Below are 21,097 nucleotides of genomic sequence, written 5' to 3' on the forward strand. Positions count from 1 at the left end.
CACACGCGCGCGGACACAGACACCTCAGCTTCTCACACACGCGCGCGCGGACACCTCAGCTTCTCACACACGCGCGGACACCTCAGCTTCTCACACACGCGCGGACACCTCAGCTTCTCACACACACGCGCGCGCGCGGACACCTCAGCTTCTCACACACGCGCGCGCGGACACCTCAGCTCCACACATACACGTGCGCGCGCGGACACCTCAGCTTCTCACACACGCGCGCGCGCACAGACACCTCAGCTACACACTCGCGGACACCTCAGCTTCTCACACACGGGCGCACAGACACCTCAGCCTCACACGCGCGCGCGGACACCTCAGCTCCACACATACACGTGCGCGCGCGCGCGGACACCTCAGCTTCTCACACACGGGCGCACAGACACCTCAGCCTCACACGCGCGCGCGGACACCTCAGCCTCACACACGCACTCACGTATACACATACTCCAACACGCACGCACACTCACATACACTCTTCAGCGTCACACATACTAGCACGCGCACACACACCTCAGCTTCACACACACTCATGCACACACGCGCGGACACCTCAGCTTTACTCACGCACACACGTGCCCTTTGGTTTAGTCCCAAATGCACCTGCGCAGAACCACCCCACCCTCTGCCTGAGGACCCCGGGTAGCTCTCCACAGAGACACCAAGTTTCCAGACAGGAACCCTGGACTCTCCCGAGCCCCAGAGACCCCAACACCCTCAGCACCGATGAGCTCTCTCCTTAAGATCCGTTTCCATTTCTCTGTGAGTTCGAGGCCAGCCTGCTCTACAAGAGCTAGTTCCAGGACAGGCGCCAAAGCCACAGAGAAACCCAGTCTCGAAAAAAACAAAACAAAACAAAAGATTTGTTTCCAAGATCCTAAATTCTCTCACCCAGCAGGACCCCAAATACCTTCAACATGACAAACCCCAAATCTTCTTGAAATAAGCCTGTCGAATCTCCTCAGTCTGAAAGTACTCACACCTTGTCTCTCACAGCCTGAAAGACTCCTCCCGCCTACAGATCCCAATTCCCTAAACTAAAAATCTCAGCCAGAGGGTCCTCAGATCTCAGAGGGACTCCAACCCCGTGTCCCCAGGATTCTGAGTCCACTGACATGAAAACAGGTCTTCCAGACCCAGCATGTCAGTCAGAGGGAGGGGCAAGTGCTCTGCCCTGGTGGCTGGGACAGGACTGGAACCCCATTCCACAGACGCGGAGGGGAATCCTCCACTTGCTAACACGGGTCCTAACCCGGAAGTGGGGTCGGTGCCTAGGTTTAAGATCCACTGTGCCTTCCTAGACCACAGAGGCTCAAACAAACAAAAACCAGCTGTGTTGGTTTGCATGGATTCCCTCCTCCAGACACTTCCCTTGTGCTGCTGGGCCTCCCTACTCGCCTATGAGCCTTGGTTACTTCTCCATTCGTAGGACCACAGGAGCCTGGACCTCCCCAGGGAAATGTCCTGAACCATGAGCACCCACAAACTGGAAGAGAATAGTCAGGAGGGAGATGCAGCGAGACTCGAGTGGAAGCCCAAGGTACAAGGTTGTCCTAGAGCCGGAAGTATTATGCGGCGTGTGTGCAGAGGGACCACAGACTCCTAGCCTGCACCACTGCACTGGTTTTCCTGTGACAGGATGGTGTTCTGATATGTGAGAGGCTAAAAGGCTAGTCAGCAACTGCTTTATCAGTGGTAACATCCAGGGTTTGCTTAAACGAGCTTCTGGGAATGGCAAGAAAATGTGATCACTGAGACCACCCCAGGGTCCCATGCTCTGCCCTGCACGTTCTGTTTTTTGTTCTTATTTTTTCTTCCAGGTCAAAGATGAGTTCAAAGATATTTCCATATACTTCTCTAAAGAAGAATGGGCAGAGATGGGAGAGTGGGAGAAAATTCGCTATAGGAACGTGAAAAAGAACTATAAGATGCTGGTTTCTATAGGTAACGAGAAGTCTTGGGTCAGATCAGCCTAGGTAAAAAGCAAGTCTCCAATTCCCATGGAGACAAGCTTAGAGGACACTTTGGTGTGTGTGTGTTTGTGTGTGTGTGTGTGTTTGTGTGTGAATCCAAAGCCCACCTGGCCTTGTGATGTTTCTTTTGTTCCTTCCTCTAGGGCCTGCTTCCTTATTAAGAGGAACATTTTGCTTCTTTTCAGGTCTCAAAGCACCTAGACCAGCTTTCATGTGTTACCAAAGGCAAGCGATCAAGCCCCAGATAGAAGACAGTGAGGATTCTGATGAAGAATGGACACCCAAGCAGCAAGGTGAGGGGTCAGGAGGATTGAGGTTCCCACAGAAATGTCTCAGAACTAGCTTCCCCCTCAAGACTCAGAGGTCAGCAAACAAACAAGATGCAAGGCAAAATATAGTAAGAAGTTATCCCTATACATTTAAAATAACTGAAAATTGTGTAATTGTGTACTGTTTATATATACAATAAGCATGTAATATATACAAATCTGGGCATCAACAAGAAATGTCGAACCCAGAATAGTTATCACAAGCTCCTTACCTAGTGTCTAGTCTATTTCTTGCTCATTATGAATAATGCTAATATGACCATGGATATGAAAATGTTCAAGATTTTTCACTTTTTATATGTACATAAAGAAATCAGATTGAATCGTAAAAACTCTCTTTTAATTTTGGAGGGACTTACTATTTATGAGAGCTACACCATTTTATATCCCACCAAAAGTGATCAACCATTCCAGTTTGTCCTCGTCTTTGCCATTACTTTTTTTTTTTTTTTTTTGGTTTTTCGAGACAGGGTTTCTCTGTGGCTTTGGAGCCTGTCCTGGAACTAGCTCTGTAGACCAGGCTGGTCTCGAACTCACAGAGATCCGCCTGCCTCTGCCTCCCGAGTGCTGGGATTAAAGGCGTGCGCCACCATCGCCTGGCTTTTGCCATTACTTCTTATGAGTTTTTTTTTTTTTTAATAAGTAGGCATCCTGAAGAGTAAAGATATGCCACTGGGATTTTAATTTTCCTTTCCCCAATGATCAGTTGTGTTGATTACCTTTCTCTATGCTTGTTGACCTCTTAGGTATCTGTAGAAGTGTGTGTTCAACTCCTTTTGTTGTTATATTAATTAGTCAGCTGAAGCTGTCATGACAAACCATCAGGCACTAACTAAGTTTTTAAGCAGAAATATTTTTCTTGCTGTTCTGGAGGCCAGAAACCCAACATGAGGGTGCCACTCTGGTCAGATTTCAACAAGGACTTCCTTCTGTGAGTGTACGGGATCTTCGTTGTATGTTCACATGAACTCTGTGTGTTCATGGCTGGTAGAAGTGAGAAGAATCTCTCTCTACCTAGGGAAGAACTAAAGTCATTGTGGGACCACTCCCAGGGGTCACCTTATTGTAACTAACTTCCAAATATAATATTAGGAAATAGAACTTATATACAAAAATAATTGATTTGGGAAAAACAAATGAATCTAATCATCTATTTTTAAGTTATTTTGTGTTGATGTTGTGGTTATTGAGTTGTAGGAGTCCTTTATGTATTCTAGAAATTAACCCCTTATTATATATATTATTTGCAAATAGTTTGTTCTAGTCATTAGGTTATCTTTTCATTCGGTTGTTTCGTTTGATATTAGATTAATGTAATCTTTATTTCTGTTTATGTTTTTGGTATTATATCCAGGAAATCAGTTACGTTTTCAATGTTATGAAGATTTTTGTCTAGTTTTCTTCTAATGATTTTATAGATACTGTCATGCCTTAAGTGTGGTTCTTTAACCCGCATTGAGTTATCTTAAGCTTTGTTCTTTTTCACAATACCCTGCACTGTTCTGATTCCCTTAAGATTCTATATTTATTTTGATAATTTCTTTTTTAAAAAAAAGATTTTATTTATTATGTATAGTGTTCTGCCTACATGTATACTTGCAGGCCAGAAGGAGGCACCAGATCTCATTACAGATGGTTGTGAGCCACCATGTGTTTGCTGGGAATTGAACTCGGGACCTCTGGAAGAGCAATCAGTGCTCTTTACCTCTGAGCCATCTCTCTAGCCCCCAATTTTGATATTTTCTTAATTCAGCAAAATATGACATTGGCATTTTGGTAGTGAATACATTTAATCTGTAGGTCATTTGAGGTAATAGAAACTTTTGTAATATTGTTTTATAAGCTACGAACACAGGCTATTTTTCTGTTTATTTGAGTCTTTAACTTATTTTCGTAATGATTTATCATTTTTGCTGTCCAAATCTTTTAAATCCTTGACTAAATTTACAACTAAATATTTTATTCTTTTAACCTTTTAGATGTGCTTTTAAATTTTTTTCCTTCCTGGATTATTGTTTATTATTATTGTGGGTGTATAAAAACACAACTGATTTTTAAGTGTTTATTTTATATCCTGAAATTCTTAGTGGAATCTTAAGGAATTTCTGTGTAAAAGACAATGTAATTTATAAAATTACTTCTTTCTTTTCAAGTTAAGATGACTTGTATTTCTTCCTTTTTATTTATTTATTTATTTATTTTTTGGTTTTGGTTTTGGTTTTTCAGGACAAGGCTTTTCTGTGTAGCTTTGGATTCTGTCCTGGAACTTACTTTGTAGACCAGTCTGGCCTCAAAACCTCAGAGATCTGACTGCCTCTGCCTCCCGAGTGCTGAGATAGCAAGTGGAGATAGCAAGAATGGGAATCTTTGATGCCTGCTGTAACCATAAAGGAAAGATTTTCAACTTTTCATGGTTGAGGATGATACTGAAAATGTCCTTTCACTGCATGACTTTTTAATGTGTACTTGATTTCTTCTTGTTCTTGGTTTATTCAGTTTTTTTTCTTCTTCTTCTCAGGTCAATTGACTTATTTACTTGAACATAAATGCAATAGATACCTTATGAACACAAAGAGGAGATGAGTTTTGTCTACTTTTGAATAAACTTAAAATCAGCAATGCCCCCAATAGAAAATAAGGTTAATAATATTTTGAAACCAATTTCCATATCACTCATGGGTTGTCCTTGAAGTCTTCATTCAATTATTCAGAATTCTTTGTCCTTGCTGAGTATGCCACGTATAAAAATAAGCATCAAAACCAAAACAGTGATTGATTTCTCATCACCTTTCAGGTAGTCCTCCTTGGGTGCCTTCCCGAGTGAAGCACGCCAAACAGCAGAAGGTAAGTCCTTTCCAAATCCTACACACAAGAAAACTTTCCTCGTGGATCTAAGCACAGATGAGAGAAGAGGCTTAGAGCACCGGGAACTGCTGCTTCCTAGTCTCCTCTGCATCTGCTCTCACCATTATTTAAACCAATAAGAACGTCAACAATAGCAACTGGACTTGTTTTATTTTCACAATATTTCAGATTGTAAACATTTTAAATTAGCAAACCCTTTGAGACAGAGAGTAAGTTATAACTGCTTTATAGATAAGGAATTGAAATGTCCAGTAATAATGCCTAAGATCATAGCAAGTAGGGGTGCAGTCAATTTCAGAATTCTTTCTCTAAAGCTTGCACAAGCTCTTTACAACTTAGTAAAGTCATAGCGTTAGCCATTTCACGGCATGCACCTGAGTGCCTCTACCTTGGTTCTCTAGTGCTATGTCAAAGTGGGAAATACACGAATATACTCTAAGGGTAGTTTACAGATATGAAGAGGATTTTACTTTGGATGGCACAGATAAAGGGGATGTGATCCTCCCTTCATAGAGACCATTCTGATAAGAAAGAGCAGTTCTCAGCCCTAAGAATATTGAAGTTTGACAGCAAGAGATACACAAATAAGAAAATGACTTAAACAGGTATGGTGCTGCATGCTCATAATTATGTGGGAAACAGTGTCAGAAGGACTCCTGTGAGTTTGATGCCAGCTTAGTCTACATAAGGAGTCCCAGGTCAGCCGTGTGTACACAATGATATAGTGAGTCCTGAAAGAGAAAATGATGTAAGACTTCCATATAAGGCATACATTATTCCATTGAAATGTCATCTGTGGGAGAGATTATGAGAAAAGCCATTAATCTCACATTAATATTGCATTCAGTTACACATGTTCGATTCAGTATCACAAAAAGAATTAGCATTATGGAGGCAGAGAGAAGGCTCAATGTTAATAGCACTTCTTGTTCTTCCAGACGTCCTGCGCTTGGTTTCTAGCAAGGCAGTTCAAAGCTGCAATTAGCTCCAACTCCAAGAGATTGAATGCCTTTTTCTGACCCTGACAGAACCTCACACTCCACACACACACACACACACACACACACACACTCACAAATGGAAATGAAAATAAATCTTTAAAAATAAACAGTTCGTGTGTATATACATTTATGATTGAGAAAATTGGTGAATTTTTTGGAAAAAGTAGTACAAGAACTAATTAATCTAATTCTAGAGTCAACCTAAGCATGATGGCTCAGATCTGTGATTCAAGCACTTGAGTGGCTGAGGTAGGAGGAGTCCTGTGAGTTTGAAACCAGCCTACAAAATGAGACCATCTCAGACAAACAACCTAATTCCAGAGTCAGCTACTTTCAACACACCACTTTGCAATTGCAGTATCAGTTATATAAGTACACTTCTGCTGAGCCTCTCCATTCTATCCCCACATACGCTCCTGCTGTCACTTTCCTTTACAGGTCTGTTTTACCTTTCCTTCATTTCCTACATTTCACATCTCATCAAGTATCTCCTGCTCTATGCCCTATTTCTCTCTGTAAGAATCTCTTCATTCACCAACTTCGTTGGCTTTCCAGCTAGCCTTCCCAAGTATCCCTCCCTCCAACCTGAAAGAAGCCTGAACAGAGAGAGCCTAGTACATGGCCTCTTGCCCTAGATTTGCAGCCCATTTAGGTTCTTCTTTTTCTCTTTCTTATTTAGACAGTTCACACATGTGTCCAAGGATTTTTCACACATTAACTAAAGAAACACATGAAAACATGTGGAAAGTCATAAGCTACAGAAATGCCTGTTGTGTTTTTATATGTGCCTCTAATTAAAGGAAGCACCTGGAATGCCAGTAAGTAGTGAATCTAATGTGAAGAAAGTGCCTGGAATAGAAAATTTGCTGGATACAAGTGGTTCAGAACTTGCCCAGAAACCAGTGTCCTCTTCTGGAGAAGGAAATGACTCTGGACAGCACTCTGGACAAAAACCAAGTAAGAGTAAATAATTTGGAAACTTTAATCCCTCTAGGTTACCTAGGAAGGTTGATGAGAATGGTTTAGAATGGTCTGTGTAGTGAACTTCAGATAGTTCTGAGCTTGGTCTTGTCTAAGCTGCGGCTTTGGGAGTGGGAATGCTATAGTTTTTCTCTCCAGACCCAAATTTTAGGTTTTCTGAAGAAATAGAGATAAATGTTCCAGGTCCACAAACTTTAACTCTCCTTTGTCCTCCAACCCAGAACCAAGGAGAAAGAAGGCTGAAGTGAAGATGTACAGTCTGCGAGAGAGGAAGGACCTTGCCTATGAAGAGGTCAGCGAGCCCCAAGACGATGACTACCTCTGTAAGTGTCCGTCAGGGCCTCTCATGTAGAAGGCTGCTCTGTCCTGGTATGATTCATCTGGTATCTACTGTAGTGACTGTTAATGTCATCCCAGCCTGCCAAGCGCTGACCCCTCCCTGGGGAGGGTCAGGACCACTCCCACTAGGTATTTAGGCTTGCGCTGAAAAAAGGAAAATGTGGTTTTGGGTTTGTTTGTGTGCCCCCTATGTCTTCCCCCTGCCATGCTCCTGGCCACCCAGGACGTCCGTCTATTAAACACGGGCATTTAATTTGGTTAAATTAAGTGACTTAGGTTCAAACTGAGAGGAAATGCCATGGGTGCCATGGTCTTTCTGAAGACCTTCAGATCTGGGAATGTTCATCCACCTTCCCTAATCCCTGCTGTTCTTATCTTAGATTGTGAGAAGTGCCAGAATTTCTTCATCAACAGTTGTCCCAACCATGGGCTTCCTATATTTATAAAAGACAGTGAAGTGGACGGGGGGCATCCCAACCGGTCAGTCCTCAGTCTGCCCCCTGGACTGAGAATTGGTCCATCCGGCATCCCTGAGGCTGGACTTGGAGTATGGAATGAAGCATCTGACCTGCCCGTGGGCTTGCACTTTGGCCCCTATAAAGGCCAGATCACAGACGATGAAGAGGTAGCCAACAGTGGCTACTCCTGGCTGGTGAGAAATGCCTCCTTTTCCTGCATCTTCTGTCTCCCCTCTTCCTTCCTATGATTCTGGTGTGAGACACTAAGACAGACAGGGGCCACATGCCTAATTTTGTCTTGTACTAAGATTGTACTGAATCGTCTTCGTACAATCATGGAGGTCCTGCTTCAGGATCTGAGGGTGAATAGGAATAGGGTGGCACAGAGACAAAGAGAACACATGTGCACAGGATCCAAAGCATCATGTGGGGCCCTGTAAGTGGCAGAGTCCAAAGCTCAGGAGCACTGATGGGGGTGGAGTGACATAATTTCTCTGTTGTCATCCCGGAGCCTAGCACATCTTTTTTCTGAAACTCAGATCACCAAGGGGAGAAACTGCTATGAGTATGTGGATGGGCAGGATGAGTCCCAGGCCAACTGGATGAGGTAAGGCCATTAGGTCTCTGGGCTCCAAGAAAGGCTGTCCCACAAAACTTGTCCCTTTCTATTTCATCATGACTCCCTCTGTGGTTCTCATACTCTGCATTTCTCTTCTCCGCACAGTATTCTTTCATTTTGTTAACAGTCAGGAAAAAATAAGTTACTAATATTATCATTAACTTTTATCAAAGCAAAAATCTGCTTAGCAAAATTGGAATACCCAGCAAATCTTAAGGCGCCTACATTCATTGAAAACACTAGGTTTATAATTTATTCGGTGTTTATGAAGCATTTACTTTGTGTTCCAGTTCAGAAAACAGATTTGATTACTTGAGCAGATCATACTGCTTGTGTCCTTACAAGAGACATGTTACAATGTTACAGATATTTTACTATAGGAAAGTTTGGCTGTAAGTCTATTTTTTTTTTTTTGAGAAATACATAGTACTGAAATAACAAAGGACATTCCATCTGTGAGGGCAGGAAATGTCCTTAGCTTCAAAGACATCTGTACTGGGTTCTGGAAGGATGTAGTTTCAGATACTGTGTACCCCAGCCCCTTTCTGTGAGGGAGTCTTATTTGATTAGAAGATAGAAAGTCTAATTAAACTATGGTTTTTCTGTTATCTTTCTTTTTAGACAAAGTAACATAGGTTCTCCTTAAACTCCCTATGTAGTAGAGGATGAATTAAATTTTTTATCTCCCTGACTGCATTTCCAGATTATAGGCATGCACCACCATATCCAGTTCTATGTGGTGCTGGGGGTGGAACCCTACGTTTTGTGTATATAGGTGGGCATTCTTCCAACTGAGCCATATCTTTAGCCCTATTTTCTGTGTCGTCCAGCTAAGAGACCTCTCAGGTTCTTATGGTAAACTGGGCAGGTAGCAGGGAGAATTTTCAAACAAACTGGGAGTCAATGTAGGATGAAATGTAAGACTCTAGAAACAGAATACATAATTGGTGTCAAGCTCTAAGGTATAAACTGGGAGATTTAGAGTTTAGAGAAACAGACAGTCACTGCTTTGTCACCGGTAAAGTCAGAAGTCTGAAACAGCTTTGAAAGCTGGGCTCTTGGGGAAAGAAAGGGCTCTGGGCAGAGTAGCAGGACTTGGAGTTAGGATGTACATAACATTATAAAAGAGATAGATGAGAACATAGGGTTCTTTGAAAAGAGAGGGGAAGAGTGAAATTTCAGAGCATGGAGATATGGAGCACAATTTAAGGGGCTAGACGCAGATATGGAACCTTTTTTTTTTTTTTGTCTCTACTCTAGGTATGTGAACTGTGCCCGGGATGATGAGGAGCAGAACCTGGTGGCCTTTCAGTACCACAGACAGATCTTCTATCGAACTTGCCGGGTCATCAGACCAGGTTGTGAGCTTCTGGTCTGGTATGGGGATGAATACGGCCAGGAACTGGGCATTCAGTGGGGAAGCAAGAGGAAGAAAGGACTCACAACAAGAAGAGGTAGGCACTGCTGTGGTTCCTTAAAAAGAAAACAAAGAAAAGAAGGAATTCTCCTTGAAAATTTTTGTGTTTCAACTCTTTTTTTTTTAATGATTTATAGTAAACAAAAGTGAAGTTTAAATCCATTGGAGAAAAATGAAAATTTCAAGCACTTCTCTAGGAGGCACAACCTCAAGTGTTAAAAAGCTTACCATAAACAAACTGCATAAAAATCAGCATCTAGGGCACTCAGTAATACTGGTAGTGAAAAGGGCTGGGGGAATGAGAGAGGCAGGGTGAGGCAAGAAAATGAAACATAAACACAATTTTAATCCGAGAACTTGGGAGACAGAGGCAGGTAGATCTCTGAGTTTGAAGCCAGCCTGATCTACAGAGTGAGTTCAGGACAGCTGGACTAAATAGAGAAACCCTATCTTGAAAAAGAGACAAAAAGAAAGAAAGAGAGAGGGGGTAGGGAGGGAGAGAGGGAGGGAAGGAAGGAGGGAGAGAGAGAGAAAAGGAAGGAAGGAAAAGAAAGGGGGAGGAAGGGAAGGAAAGAGAGAGAGAAGAAAAAGAAAGGAAGGAAAGGAAAGAAAGGAAGGAAGGAAGAAGTAAAGAAAGGAAGAAAGAAAGAAAATTAAACATGAACAGGATTTCTCAGAGTCATTTTTAGAAATAGGAATCCACAGCAAGGGACAGACAGAAACCTCATCCACAAATGAGACCCTGGATACAACATATTTATCCCACTCAGAGGTGGAATAAATTGAAAAACCAAAAACTATAACTCACCAGACAATGAAGGATCATGCCTTTAATACCAACACTTGGGAGATAAAGGCAGGCAGAGCTCTATGAGTTCAAGGCCAGCCTGGTCTACAGAGCAAGTTCCAGGACAGTTGGGACTAAATGGAGAAACCCTGTCTTGGAAAAACAAATCAAAAAGCAAACAACAACAAACTACAACTCAAATATCCAGATTTCACATGGCTAATCCAGATGTTACCCACCCCACCCCACCCCAGATTCAGAATGAAATGTGAGTCAAACAGGGAAGAGAGCTTTAGACATTCAAAACTGTTCACCTTGAAAAGCCAATATCAGGAATAACTATTGTGTTCACATAATATACCAGTTGACATGAAAAAGCAGTATGTCAAGGAGGATTAACGCAGAGTGTATTTTCAAATGACGAGCAGAATCTCAGATTTTATAGTAAGTGAAACTTGAAATGATTGACTTCACATCCTGTGATGTTCTGATTTGGGGCACTTCTATCCAGTGGTTGTCAAGCTGCCTTGTTCTGCTCCTGACAACCAAACAGTGGTTCTCTCAGTACTTCTTTCTAAAAAAAAAAAAAAAAAAATCAGTGCTACAAACACTTTGATTTCTGGGAAGATTCATCAAAGAATCCTCTACGTTAAAAACATTTTAGAAGTATAGCTCCTGTCCATTCACAATGAGAATACGTAGGACAGACAGGGTAAGCTGCCAGTGTGCCAGTGTGTATACGTTCAGGTGGTTCCTTCTGTCCTTGACTACTTCAGTATCAAGAGGAAGTTCTTCTTACTCATACCTCTATATTTACTTCGATGGCTTTTGTAGGATATGGTGAAATGTTGTGAACTGAAAAATCTCCAACTTTTGCCTACCCACCAAACTAACAACTTTATAAAGAAATTAAAACTGGGTGACTTCAAGACCAACGTAACTAACTTAGCAAAACTGGTTCAAAATCAATACAGGATTAGGTGTTGCCTGGCATGTGTAAGGCCCCCACCCCTTACTTTCAAAAGAAGAAAAGAGAGGGCTGGAGAGATGGCTCAGAGGTTAAGATTACTGGCTGCTTGCCCTTCCAGAGGTCCAGAGTTCAATTCCCAGCAACCACATGGTGGCTTACAACCATCTATAATGAGATTTGCTGCCCTCTTGTGGCATGAAGGCATACATCCCAGAACACTGCATACTTAAATAAATAAATCTTTTAAAAAATCAAAACTTAGCTGCGGATATAGTTCTGTGATAGATAACTGCCTACCATGCACAAGACTCTGACTTCCTTAACCAGTATCACAAATAAAAGTGAGGAAAGGAAAAAGGGAGGGAAAGAAACAAAAAAAAAAACAAATAGAGAGGGGATTAAATCTTTACATATTTTACTAATGCCCAGAAAAATTTACCCCAGACGGATTCATTCTAATCTAATGAAATGATGTTTGACAAATTCTAAACTGGTAAGACTTTCTAAGAAATGGCAACACTAAAATAAGTTACAGAAAATAGTGGTGTGCCCAAATACACAACAAATGTACACAACAAATGTACACAACAAATGTACACAATAAAAGCATATACCATGAGCTTACTGCTGATTTTGACACTACCATTTGATGGTTCAAATCATGATTTCCTAACACATACACAAGATTTTAAAAATAAATAAACATGAAGGAAGTACAAGAAAATATAAGAAAATAAAACAGAATGTAAGAAAAAGATCACTGTAGATAGAACTTTTCATATATGGCAACACATTTAGATAGATGTTCTATTATCATAACAAAGGCAGAATAAATCATCTGACGATATTCTGTTTACTAAAGGATGCTAAATAGAACACTTACAGAAGTAGGAAGTAGTTCTGATGTCATCTCACTTATTAATCTTTGATGGATGCTGATAAAACTGAAAGACATGATGTTCTGGCTAGTTTTATGTCAACTTGACCCAAGATAGAGTCATCAGAGAGGAGGGAGCCTCAATTGAGAAAATGCTTCCCTATGATCAGGCTGCAGGCTAGCCTGTAGGGCATTTTCTTAATTAGTGGCTGAAACAAGAGGTCCCAGTCCATTGTGGGTCCTGGGTTCTATAAGAAAACAGGCTGAGCAAGCCAGTAAGTACTCCTCTCAATGTCCTCTATATCAGCTCCTACCTCTAGGGTCCTAGTTTGACTTCCCTCAGTGATGGACTGTTACCTGGATGTTTAAGCTGAAATGAACCCTTTCCTCCCCATGTTGTTTTGGTCATGGTGTTTTCATTACAACAATAACCACCCTAACTAGGACATGTGATCAATCAAAAGCCACAGGCCACTTGTAAAGTGAAAACATCTTTGTAGTTCCCAGTGTGGAACCCTGTGCCTCATGTATGGCTCATGAAGACTTTATCAGTGAGCCCCATCCTCCCTCAAGAGAACAAAAAAAAGCCTTAAAAGCAGTTTAGGTATCTACATGAGTTCCCAATCTAGCATCATTTGTTTTATTTTGTAATTAAGAGAGGGGGAAATGTGGATGGTTCTACCTATCCATAAGAATGTGAAAGACCAAATATATCCCAAAGGCTGGGTTCTCACAAACGATGTATGTTCACATGAAAATCTTCACCTGGTATGACATTCATTGGTCAAGAGGAAGCAATTCAAAGGCTATTACACAGTTGATGTGCCAGGTGGAAGGAGCCATCCAGACTTTGCCCTCCTTGCCCACCCCTTTCTGGACAACAGTGAAACAGATATTCATAGATGATGGATTTAGTACAGAGCCGTGATCAGAATCAGGATTGGCATGACACACAACTGTATTGACATTTCAGAGTCGTATCCGTCTGAGTTGGGCTTCTACTGAGGACGTTGGCCCTGATGTAGTCATGAGCATAAGAACGTGGTTCTGTGAACAATGTTTGATACCCTCTTCAGAGAAAATAGCCTCCATCAAACAGCTCTGACTTTCTGTTGCTGGCTCCTCTGTGGATCTTCAGGAACTTTGTACTTTTTCTTCTGTCCAAGTACTTTGCAGCCTGGCTTTTACCCAATCAAACTTTAGGAGCCAGCATCCATTTGAGAATCCCAAGCATACACGGCATAGTACTTTGAGTTTCATCATCAGGAACAATGATATGTGATACTGTACTGTAAAACTCAGCACTTTTTTTGTCTTAAGAACTTTCTCAAGTTTGCTGAGTGTTTTCTGAGGGTCAGAAGCAAGTCCATTGCCTGTAAGCATCAGTGGCTCATGCTTTTGCTGCCCAGCATTCATGGCCAATCACTTGTTAGTTGAGAATAATTCGTTCTTCTCTGGTAGCAGCAACAATGATCACACATTGTCTGTGAGGTGTTTTGAATAAGAATGGCCCCCATAGGCTCATATTTGAATGCTTAGTCATCAGGAAGTGGAACTCTTGGATAGGATTATGAGTGTGGCCTTGTTAGAGAAAGTATGTTACTGGGGGGTGTTGACTGAGGTTTTCTGTCCTGCCCAGTTCCTGCAATCATTAAGTCCCAAAGAAATCACACAGAGGTCTACATTAAATATAAACTGATTGGTCCATTAGCTCAGGCTTCTTATTAAATTTTATAACTTATATAGCCCATTATTAGCCCATTAGTCTTATCTGTGTTAGCCATGTGGCTCAGTACCTTATTCAGCAGGACAGTCACACCTTGCTTCTTCTGTGGTCGGGTCAGGACCCCTGAGGAATGGGCTTCCTTCTTCCCAGAATTCTCCTGGTCTCATTGACCTGCCTCTACTTCCTGTCTGATTGTCCCACCTATACTTCCTGTATGGCTACTGGCCAATCAGCGTTTATTTAAAATATAATTGGCAGAATACAGACCATTCTCCCACATGGCAGGGTGGACTTTGAGGTTTCACAAGCCCATTTGAGGCCCAGTATCTTTCACTCTGCTTGAGGATCAGGGTGTAGCCTTCAACTGCTTCATGCTTGCCATGCCTGCCACTATGCTCCCTACCATGATGCTAATATATATAAAAGGAGACTGTTCATTCATTTCCCAGCTGCCCAGACACAAATAATCACACAGAAACTATATTAATTATAACACTGCCTGACCTATTGGCTCAGACTTCTTAGTAACTAACTCTTAACATACTAAATTATCCCATTTCTATTCATCTGTGTATTAGCACTAAGTTGTGACTTACTGGTAAGGATCTGGCATCTGTCTCCTTGGGCAACTTCATGGCATCTCCTGGACTCTGCCTGCTCTCTTATATATACTTATATACTTTCTATATATACTTATATACTCTCTTATATATACTTATACACTCTCTTCCATCCTGGCTATATTCTGCCATGCCATACGCCAAAGTAGCTTTATTCATTAACCAATAAAAGCAACACATATACAGAAGGACATCCCACATCATCTGTACTAACCCCTAAAATTTTAAGTCAGCCTGCCAATTAAATACTTTCTTCTATAAGAGTCATGGTGTCTCTTCACAGCAATAGAACAGTGACTAAGTCTGTATAACCCATGGGCCACATACCAAATATGTCAGCAGCATTCCTGGAGGCACCACAGGACAGTATCCATATCTTCCCATTCTTTTTGCATCATGGAATGGTAAGTTTTTCTGATAGCCAAGTGGTAGTCACCAAAGCGTTATGCTGGAGCAGCAATTCCACTACTTCTGAGTGACCATGACTGCAGGTTTCATACAATGGTGTCCATCCCGCATGATCTTTAACATTTGGGTCATTTCCACTTTGCAAGAAGCATTCAACAGAAGGTTTATTGCCCTTAATAGAAGCATTATGAAGCAATCTCCTCTGTTTTTTTTTTCCTGGCATAATTTTGGGTGTCAGCTTTATGTGCAGGGGCTTGGCATCATTTGTCTGTGAGTTGAGCTCTTCAGCAAAGGTGGAAGTTTCCTGGTGAAAGACTAAGGGAGTCATCTGATATGTTACTATTTCTCCTGAATGTGACATCAACTTGAAGTCTGCCTGAAGGCAATGAAGAACAGTCATTAATATGTTTTCTGCAAGCACGAAATCTCTGCTGGTTCTTGGAATGTTGCTCCCACATCCCTTAGAAGTAGGACTGGGAGACCTGTTGCAACCTTGAGATTTCCATATGCCCTACTGAATGAAGATCTTTTACACAGACCTTCCTCTCAGAAGTATTTTCATGCTTGCTCACAGCGTCTAAAAACAGTATATGCTCAGTCAATAGTAAAGAGACTTTAGTGAAGTTTCTAGAATATTCAGATTCTGCAAGTCAGTTACTAATAAGTCAGTTTCACAATTTACTGCTGAACACTCAACTGGTGGTTGGCTGCAGAAGGAGGCTCTCCTTCAATTCCTCTTTGGAATCAAATCTACTACCTTCTTTCTTGGCCTTAATTCCACTCCTGGTTGATCTCAGCTAAAGATTTCTTCTGCTGTCTTTCTGAGATGTTCTAAGAGCTGTTTTAACCATCTTAGAAACAACTTCATGAAGATTTGTAGAAACATATTCATGCACTGACCCTTTCTAGGTTTTGTCATCCTATTGAAGCTAGGTTTATACTGATACTTTATTCATACATATCTGACTCTCTTACTTCAAGGACTTTAAGATTAGAGGCAAAAGAAGAAAAGTTCTCAGTACCCACCAACTCTTTTATTGAACTCGTTTATTCTGGTCTTTTTTGTTTTTTTTTTTAATTTCCTTCTTATTTGTAAATAATATGAATATGTCATCATGCATTATGTCAATTAGTTGTCGAGTAAATTGTGGCTTTGTGCTAGGAGGAAAAAAAATACAAAATTAACAAAATGATTGAAATGCCTGCTCTTTGGAAGCTGACTCACGAGCTAGGGAAACATGCATACTTGTACAGATCTGTGCAGGGTCAGGAACTGACTCTGGCTTTGAAGAAAAGTAATCCAGGAAAAATGTTTAGAAACCTGTGGAGTAGGGGTGAATATAATGGATACTGAAGGAAGATAACATTTGGGAGGGGCAAACAGTTGGTCAAAGGATCTCACAGAGGAAGTAGCTGTTGTAACTGGTTCAAGACATGAAAGGTTTGAACTTTTGAGAACAGGTTGAAATCACTTAATGGAAGGAAGTAGATGACAGAGAAATGCACACAAGCCTGTTAATGTAGAGCTTGTCACTTGTGACTGGTTCCAGGACAGTGGAGAATGAAGTGTGGTGTTTTCAGTTCTCCATTCTAAAATGATGCTTTGGTTGATTTTCTAAAATATAATGCAGTGTGCAATCACCTTAGCAATTGCTTCAGTCTCCGGAGATGTGGGGGAAGGAGGAGTGCATACAAAGAGTTGTCTATCTAATGGTATTTGACTAAGGATATGTTTTGAAACAGGATTTTCTGTCTTATTCGAAGAGGGGTAAGAGTAAATGATATGAGCATTGGTGTGAAGCCTAGCTTCAATAGGATGACAAAACCTAGAAAGGGTCAGTGCATGAATATTTTTCTACAAATCTTCATGAAGTTGTTTCTAAGATGGTTAAAACAGCTCTTAGAACATCTCAGAAAGACAGCAGAAGAAATCTTTAGCTGAGATCAACCAGGAGTGGAATTAAGGCCAGGAAAGAAGGTAGTAGTCATTAACTTTCATTTTAAGATTTGTGGATTACTGAGAAAGACAATTCATAGCCAAGTTGTGGCAGCAGAAGTCAGGGTCTTTTATTCAATAGGACCCAGCACACTCTGCCTTCTCTAACCTGAATTCTACTTCAGGAGACTTCCCAGTTGAATATGTATTTTTGAATGAGAAAACAATTTCATATTCACTTGTGTTGCCTTTATCTACCCACTTGCCCACAGATGTCAATCTTCTATCTGGATGAACTCCAGTTTAACACATACATACCTTTCCCTTCTTAGGAAAAACCATGAAAGGAAATTCCACCTAAATCAGGAAGTGTCACTGTGTCTTAATAGAATGAAATAGGTGGGGAGAGTGCATGGGGAAAGGGGCTCAGGATCTAAGTAAGTGAAACTGGGTAAGGTAGGATATAACCTAGAAGACACTTGTCATTTGTAGGGCATGCTCACTGCCGCACCATTTATACCAGAAGTAAAACTGCCTCTGATCCTACTTGGAGGACCGTAGTCTGCATAGTCTGGCTGACATGTAATGTGAGCTTTTATAGATTTCTGTAAAAGATGTACAATATGGAATAAGGGAATGCACTCACAATTTGCACCTGATGGGAGGCAATTTGTGTTGGCTGTTGTCTTGAGACAAAATTTCACCCCATAGCCAACCCCAGGTTGTCCTTGAACTGAAAGTGACCAGTCATGAATTATCAGACCCAGCTGAGCTTGTGTTGTTAACACATGCAGACTGAGTAGTGGGATAGGCTTGACCACAAAAAAAAAAAAAAAAAAAAAATCAGATGCCTAGGCAGTTTGTTTATTATGTTCACTCTAAGCAAAAAACTTCATCTTTTCGCAGAATTAAGGACAGAGATCCATCCTTGTCTTTTGTGTTCTTTGGCTTTCTCGAGTCCAAAATTCCTTAGTCAACATGTGCAATGCAATCATCGCACTCAAATCTTCTCAGGAGCATCTTCAAGGATAAACTCCAAACCAGGGAATCCCAGTCCAGATCAGCTTCAGGAACAGCAACATTTTGATTCACCCAACAAAAATGACAAGGTCAGAAGTCAAGATGTCAAAGGAAAGTCCAAACCCATGCATAAATGGACAAGACAGATTTCAACAGCCTTTCCCAGCACACTCAAAGGAAAAATGAGATCTGAGGAAAGTAAGAAAACTATGGAAGAAGAGCTCAGAACAGACCAGAAAACAAATACAGAGGATGCAATCAAATCATTTATTGGATCAGAAGTCTCAAGAGTTGAAGGAGAATGTGGACAATGTTTCAATGATAAGTCAAATGTCAATGAGCGTCAGAGGACACACACAGGGGAGAAGCCCTATGTTTGCAGGGAGTGTGGGCGGGGCTTTACACGGAAGTCAGTCCTCATCCTTCACCAGAGGACACACACAGGGGAGAAGCCCTATGTTTGCAGGGAGTGTGGGCGGGGCTTTACACAGAAGTCAGTCCTCATCAATCACCAGAGGACACACACAGGGGAGAAGCCCTATGTTTGCAGGGAGTGTGGGCGGGGCTTTACACAGAAGTCACACCTCATCTTTCACCAGAGGACACACACAGGGGAGAAGCCCTATGTTTGCAGGGAGTGTGGGCGGGGCTTTACACAGAAGTCACACCTCATCCTTCACCAGAGGACACACACAGGGGAGAAGCCCTATGTTTGCAGGGAGTGTGGGCGGGGCTTTACATGGAAGTCAGTCCTCATCCTTCACCAGAGGACACACACAGGGGAGAAGCCCTATGTTTGCAGGGAGTGTGGGCGGGGCTTTACACGGAAGTCACACCTCATCCTTCACCAGAGGACACACACAGGGGAGAAGCCCTATGTTTGCAGGGAGTGTGGGCGGGGCTTTACACAGAAGTCACACCTCATCCTTCACCAGAGGACACACACAGGGGAGAAGCCCTATGTTTGCAGGGAGTGTGGGCGGGGCTTTACACGGAAGTCAGTCCTCATCCTTCACCAGAGGACACACACAGGGGAGAAGCCCTATGTTTGCAGGGAGTGTGGGCGGGGCTTTACACGGAAGTCAGTCCTCATCAATCACCAGAGGACACACACAGGGGAGAAGTCCTATCTTTTCAAGAAGGATGAGAAAGCCAATAGCAATAAAAACACACCTCAACAATCACAGGAAGACAAATGTAGCCTCTAAACATCTTCTCACTTATTCTACTAAAACTGACAAGTCTGATTTTTCTAAACTCAAGAACATAAAATGGTTGGGCAGGCACACCTTTAATCCCAGCACTTGGGAGGCAGAGGCAGGCAGATCTCCGTGATTTCAAAGCCAGCCTGGTCTATAGAGCAAGTACCACAGTAGCTAGGGCTTTTACATAGAGAAACTCTGTCTCTAAAAACTATATATATATATATTCAGAAAAATGGAAAAATGTCCATTTTCTTTTTTTATGTCTTTTTTGTTTGTTTTGGTTGTTGGCTGTTGTTAAGTCTGGAGTGTAGCCTCCAGCCCCTGGCATCCATCCCAGTGCCCCTGGCATGGGAGTTGCATTAGTTTGGACTCCAAATCCCAGCATACTCCCACAGGATATTTAAGTGGGTTTCCAAAGGAGAATCATGTGGATCCGGGTTTGCATGGACTTCTGGCTGTCCTGTCTCCCAGCCATGTGCTTGGCCACCCGAGAGCGCCGTACTTAATAAAACAATGGCCATTTTGATTTGGTTTGATTTGACCTAATTGGATTTCTTTGTGTCAGCGGAGCAGCCCCTTTTTATTACTTTTCTTCACAGCTGTGTTTTATTTTTTGGGTCTTTGGTTGGTTGGTTGGTTGGTTGGTTGTGAAAGACCCTCAAATTTAAGGGCAATGAGATCCCCCAAACTTAATAATCCCGGGCAACAGATGCAATCAGCAAGAGGTGTCTATTGATTACACAGGTGACTTTGGGTGCATCAGCAGATCTCGCCAACTGAGCACACCGATCAAACTCTTCATTCAGCTTTTATAGGTTTTTCTTTTTACAGGTTACATGTGGGGGGGCATAGTTACAGTAATTCTATTGGTGGGGGCTTAGGTCATCCTGGGGACAGTCCCGTTTGTCTGTTCCCAGGTTTCTCACAAGGCATACTGTAGTGAGGGGCTATGGGCTGCTTTCCTGCAGCCCTGCTCCTGATCACCAGGCTAGCTTGTGCCCCGAAATAACAACACATAAATTGTATTCTTTTAAATACTGCCTAGCCCATTATTTTCAGCCTCTTTCTCACATCTTGACTAACCCATATCTAATAATCTTTGTAACACCATGAGTGGTGTCATCCGGGGAATATTCAGCATCTCTGACCTGGCGGCTGGCTTCATCACATCTGGCTGTAGAGGCAGGGCAATTGTCTGAGCCATCTACCTCACTTCCTTCTTCCTGTTCTGTCTACTCCACCCACCTATTTTCTAACCTATTAGGCCAAGCAGTTTTCTTTATTAATTAACCAATGAAATCAACAGATTGATAGAAGACCAGCCTCCATCATTTCCCCTTTTTCTATTTAAACAAAAAGGAAAGGCTTTAACTTTAACATAGTAAAATTACATATAACAAAACAGTTATCAAGTAAGAATTACAGTTACAATATTTATATCTATTTTATCTTTTATCATAACAAAGGAAAACTATAACTATCTATCTATTCTTCAACTCCATCAAAGACTCCAGAAGAACACAATATTACCTAGGTGAACAAGAAGTAAGCTACTTC

The 21,097-nt window shown here is 41.8% G+C and overlaps 1 protein-coding gene across 1 annotated transcript; it reads left to right on the top strand.

The window, feature by feature from the left end:
* Positions 1-1,468: 1,468 nt before the first annotated feature.
* LOC119820674 (histone-lysine N-methyltransferase PRDM9-like) lies at positions 1,469-18,521 on the top strand. Its single transcript, XM_038339188.1, is given in 10 exon segments — positions 1,469-1,549; positions 1,830-1,953; positions 2,168-2,275; positions 5,106-5,155; positions 6,978-7,134; positions 7,380-7,481; positions 7,878-8,149; positions 8,495-8,562; positions 9,835-10,028; positions 18,274-18,521. Coding segments are annotated over 10 exon segments (1,404 nt in total).
* Positions 18,522-21,097: the final 2,576 nt, after the last annotated feature.

Source organism: Arvicola amphibius, chromosome 8 (genome assembly GCF_903992535.2).
Source record: "Arvicola amphibius chromosome 8, mArvAmp1.2, whole genome shotgun sequence".
NCBI classification, from domain to species: domain Eukaryota; kingdom Metazoa; phylum Chordata; class Mammalia; order Rodentia; family Cricetidae; genus Arvicola; species Arvicola amphibius.